Genomic DNA, 4840 nt, shown 5'->3' with positions numbered 1-4840 from the left:
GCCGCCGAGGGGGGTGAAGCCGCGGAGAGGAGCGAGGAGGCGAGGAGCGAGGAGGAGCACGCGAGGGAGGTGGCTTCGGGCCGCGCGCGCTTCGGCCTCGGCGGCGAGAGAGGTGGCGGCGGCAGCGGGGACGGCGGCGAGGAGGACGGCGGTCGCTACAGCGGCGGCTTCCGCACCCACGATGCCGGCGTCGGCAACGCCGGTCCCGAGGAGGCGTCTCTGCGCGGCGGCCACCTGGTGCACGCGACAGAGGCGCCGCTGCTAAGCGCAGAGCAGTGCGCCTCGCTGGTGGAGGAGGCGGCGGCGGCGATGGCGGCGGGCTCGTCGTCGTCCTTCACGTACACGCGCAACGAGCGGCTCGGTGAGCGCGTCGCTTGCACGAGTGGGCCCAGCACTTCCCCTCGCGCACGCGCTCGTTTGTCTCAGCCGCCGAGGCGCCTCCGCCACAGGCGAGGTGCACGTGCACGACTTGCCGCAGGCGACGGAGCGGCTCCTAGGGCTAGGGCTAGGGTTAGAGCTTGGTGGGTGAATCCTAACGACCTGCCGCAGGCGAGGGAGTGGCTCCGCGCCGAGCTCCGCCGCTCGCTCTTCCCGCTCCTCGCAGAGCGCTTCGGCGCAGATGCCGCCGCCGGCGGCGGAGGCTTCCGCGCCGAGGCGCGTTTTGCGGCCGGCTCGCCTCCTTTGCGCTTCCCGGAACTCTCCTGGAACCCTCCCGGAGCCGTCTCTAGGAGCTCGCGGTGTACGACGCGCTCGTGATCCGGTACGATGCCGCGAAGGGCGGGACGAGGCAGCCGATGCACCGCGACGCCGCCCTCCTCTCGGTCAACATCGCCCTCTCCTCGCCCGACGAGTACGAGGGCGGAGGCACTCTCTTTCAGACGGTCGGCGGAGGGCCCGTCCGGCTCGGCCGCGGGCACGCGATGGTGCATGCGAGCGGCGTGCGGCACGCGGGCGCGCCCATCACCGCGGGTGAGCGGTGGGTGCTCGTCGTCTTCGCCCTCGCCGAGGGCGTGCCGCAGCACGCGCGGCGATGCGCCGAGCGAGGCGCCGAGGCGCGCCGCGCGGGCCGGCTGGCCGAGGCGCGCGCAGCCTTCGACGCGGCGGTGGTCGCTTGCCCGACGGACCACGAGGCGAGGCACGGGCTGGCCATCGTGCAGCTCATGCAGGGGGAGGACGCCGAGGCGCGCCGCAGCCTCGCCACCGCCGCGTCGCTCTACCCGGCCTGCCCCAAGCCGCGCAACGGACTCGGCGTGACGCCGTCGCAGCGTCGAGGCGCCTTTCTGGGCGAGAGGGGTGTCCCGACTGGAGTCGCGGTGCGCGGAATAGGCTCGATGCTGCTCGAGGCGGGACGGACGCGCGCCGCGCTGAGGCACTTCGAGGCCGCCCTCGAGCGGAGCGCCGAGCCAGACGACGACGACGGGTGTGAGCGCCGCGGTGTCGTCGAGCTCCCTGGTAGAGGGCTGAGGGCGTCTCTTCCCCTCGCCGCAGGTGGGACGCGTCGGTCAACGCGGCGCTCTGCACGCTGACGCTCGCCCGGAGGGGCGGCGCCGAGGCGGCACGCTGGCGGCAGCGGCTGCCGAAGGCGCGCTTGCGGCTGTGGCGCGCGCTCGCGAGCACCCCTTCCGACCGGCGGCTGCACTCGCTGCTGCGCGAGGTGGACGGGCTGGCGCCTCTGGACTCCGAGGAGGGGTGGGCCGCCGTGCGGGCGGTGATGCGCGACGCGGCGGCCGCGCACCGGCGCCGAGCCGGCGCCGCGCTGGCGCGCTCCTGGACGCCGCCGCTGCTGCGGCCGGCGACGTGCGGCGGCACGCTCGTGATCGCCTTTGCGGGCGCCGACGCGAACTTGGGCGGCGGCATCCAGGGCGGCGTGCCGTCGCACGAGTTTGTGGCGTCGTGCCGGCGCGCGGGCGTGCAGCACGCCATCTTTGTGCGCGACGCGATGCGCGCGTGGTATGTGCGCGGGCTGGGCGGCCGCGGCGGGAGCACCTTCGACGGCGCGCTCGAGCTGCTGCGCGCCGAGGTCGCGGCGGTGCGGCCGGCGAGGCTCGTGACGATGGGCTCTTCGATGGGGGGCTACGCGGCGGCGCGCGCCGGCATCGCGTTGGGCGCGGACGCGGCGGTTGCCTTCTCTCCGCAGGTGCTGGTGAGCCCCGCGGCGAGGCGCGACATGTCGCTGCCCGCCGCCCCGTTCGACAGCTTGCTCGAGGGTGACGCGCCCCCCTCCGCCGGCCCCGATCCCGTCGCTCTGTTTGCCCCTCCAGCTCGCCTCCTCTGAACTCGCCTCCTCTTCCCTCGCTTTGCCGCGCTGAGAGGCGTCCCGCCCGCTCGCCCCCTCCTCCCTGCGCAGGCCTCGAGCTCGCTTGCGACGCCGAGGGGCTTCACGCCGCCTCCCTCGTCGAGGCGGTGCGCGAGGCGCCGGCGGGCGTGCGCACGCTGCTCGAGGTGCACGTGGGCGAGGACGCGCCCGGCGACGTCGCAGAGGCGGAGCTGCTGCTCGAGGCGGTGCGGGAGCGGGCGGGCGGGAGCGGCGAGGAGGATATCCGCTGCGAGATGACTCGCCACGCCGGCCGCGACCACAATTTGGTCACCGACATGCGCGACACGGGCGAACTGCACGAGCTGCTCTGCCGCGTGCTCGCTCCCCCCAGCACAGCCGCGTCGGAAGGCGATTCGGGGGAGGGGATTCCGCACGAGTTTGTCGGTTTTGCGGAGTGCTCTGACTTTTAGGGATTAGAAAGGCGGGCGGGGCGTGCGCGCGCGCGATTGAATTTCGTTACAAGCATGTCTATGTACAGTACACGAAAAAGGGGGAACCAATCAGCGCTCTCTGTCTGTGACACGTGTGCGAGCGGGGGGGGGGGGGAGAGGCTGGGGGGACCGTCTCAGCTCCACCACTGTTAAAGCCGTAGGTGCGAGGAAAGCTAGACAAATCTATCCACGTTCATGGCCACTCATGCGCCTCCCAAGTCCCAACCGCCAAGGGTCATGCCGATGAGGTTCCGAGTCTACTTGTTGGGCGTGCGCGACAGCGTCGCTGCCGCGCCGGCCGGCATCATCGACGCCAGGGCTGCCTGCGCCCGCTGGTGTGTCGCGTGAACCGCCTCAGCGCTCGCGCGCAAGGACGAGACCCATTCCTCGTGCGCGTCGAACTGGTCGGCGAGCAGCGTCGCGCACGCCGTGCCAGCCGCCGCGGCAACCTCGCCGTCGCCCGCCGCCCCCGCTGCGGGTGAGGCCGCCGGCGTGCCGGACCCGCGCGATCGCCGGTACTGCCGCAGGAGCTCGTCCGTCTCGACGCGCCTCTCGGCTCCCTGACTGCCCGGTGCAGACCGCCCAGCGCGCTCGCGCGCCGGGGAGTCGGCCGTGCCACGAGCGGGTGGCACCGCGGAGCCGATAGCGGGGGCGAGGGCCGCCTCGAGGGAGGAGGAGAGAGGCGGGAGGGGGGCGGGCTCGCCCAACGCGTGGCCAATGGCCGCGGAACCTCGCGCCACCACCGACGCGTGTTCGGCACGCTGTCGCTGCAGCGTCCGCAGCAGCGCCTGCGGGGCACCCGGCGGACGCGTCAGCAACATAGGACACGCCGCAAAAACGCGTCGAGTGCGGCGCGGCGCCTGGAGCCGCTCCGGCTCGCCCTCCTCCGGCTCGCCCTCTCCGGGCTCGCCCTCCTCCGGCTCGCCCTCCTCCGGCTCGCCCTCCTCCGGCTCGCCCTCCTCCGGCTCGGCAGCCGCCGGCTCGGCAGCCGCCGGATCGGCCGCCTCCGGATCGACCACGGCACGCCTCTTCTCCTCCTCTCCAATCCAACCCGCCGCCGGCGGCTTCGGCTCGCAAACCCAAGCTTCTGGCGGCGGCGGTGGCGGCTTCGGCCCCGCCGCAGCCCGGACGCCGCGCCCCCACCCCTCGGCAAGGGCCCGCTGCGCCTCGGCCGCCCGCTCGGCCGCTCGCTCGCTCTCCACCTCCTCAGCGAGGCGGATCCGCGCCAGCTCGGCGGCACGGACCGCCTCCGAAGCGGCGAGCTCCTCGCGCAACCGCCGCAGCTCAGCGCCCGCCGCCTCGCGGGCCGACGCCCCCACCCCCGCGGCCTCGCGCCGCGCGCGCCTCCCGCCCGCCGCCGGCTCTGCCCCCACCTCCAGCCCCGCCTCCTCAGCAGCCTCATGCTCAGCCTCGGCGGCGTGGCTTGCCGCTATCACGCCGCCGCAGCCTGCCTCTGCCCAATCGCGATGGCTCGGCGACAGTCGAGGCTCCTCCGCCGCGAGACGCTCGCGGAAGGGCCGAGGAGGCGCGTCCAAGCGGGCGTGCTGCTCCGCGGCTCGAGGCTCCGCCTCCCTCGCCCACGCCTCTCCCGCCTCCCTCGCCTCCCTCGCCTCCGCCTCCCTCGCCTCCGCCTCCCTCGCCTCCGCCTCCCTCGCCGCCTGCGCGTCGACCTCGCGCAGCGCAGCCTCGAGGCCACGCAGCCTCTGCGCGTGAGCGCGCGCCTCCTCCGCCTCCTCCTCTCGAGCTCGCTCCGCCAGCCTCTCCGACCGAGCCTAGAGGCGGCGCAGAGAGAGGACGCCCGTCAGCGCGTGTGGGCGCACGCAGTATGGCGCCTCTCTCCTCCGCCGCCACAGCAGCTCTGCTGCCGCGGCCTCCGCCGACCCGGCTGGACTGAGCAACCACCGGGGCGTCGCTGCCGTGTCGAAAGAGGCGCGACGGGCACGTAGAGGGCTCGTCGCTCCCGCCTCGCGCGAGGTCGTGACGGGCACTTCCTCCGCCGCGGCCTCGTGCTGCCCCCGCACAAAGTCGTAGACCAGCTCCAGCGCCAGAAGCCGCCCCTCGCGGCTCTGCCATGACAGCTGCCTCTCGCTAA

At 74.3% G+C, this 4840-nt stretch overlaps 2 protein-coding genes across 2 annotated transcripts in view; one reads left to right on the top strand and one right to left on the bottom strand.

Moving 5' to 3' along the window:
• EMIHUDRAFT_467376 (hypothetical protein) overlaps window positions 1-2727 on the top strand; it is a gene marked incomplete at both ends in the record, with an annotated part of 4925 nt that extends 2198 nt beyond the window's left edge. Inside the window, 6 exons of the mRNA XM_005787993.1 lie at window positions 40-361; window positions 450-478; window positions 550-654; window positions 729-1420; window positions 1489-2207; window positions 2348-2727. Coding sequence (XP_005788050.1) covers window positions 40-361; window positions 450-478; window positions 550-654; window positions 729-1420; window positions 1489-2207; window positions 2348-2727 — 2247 coding nt within the window. The remainder of the gene's footprint in view (window positions 1-39; window positions 362-449; window positions 479-549; window positions 655-728; window positions 1421-1488; window positions 2208-2347) is intronic.
• A 278-nt stretch (window positions 2728-3005) lies between these two features.
• EMIHUDRAFT_110716 (hypothetical protein) overlaps window positions 3006-4840 on the bottom strand; it is a gene marked incomplete at both ends in the record, with an annotated part of 3837 nt that continues 2002 nt past the window's right edge. Inside the window, one exon of the mRNA XM_005787992.1 lies at window positions 3006-4520. Within this exon, the coding sequence (XP_005788049.1) occupies window positions 3006-4520 (1515 nt within the window). The remainder of the gene's footprint in view (window positions 4521-4840) is intronic.

The sequence above is a fragment of the Emiliania huxleyi genome (genome assembly GCF_000372725.1).
Source record: "Emiliania huxleyi CCMP1516 chromosome Unknown EMIHUscaffold_139, whole genome shotgun sequence".
Taxonomy (NCBI): domain Eukaryota; phylum Haptophyta; order Isochrysidales; family Noelaerhabdaceae; genus Emiliania; species Emiliania huxleyi.
The sequence above is the reverse complement of the archived record's forward strand: the minus strand, read 5'-3'. Positions and strand labels throughout refer to the sequence as shown.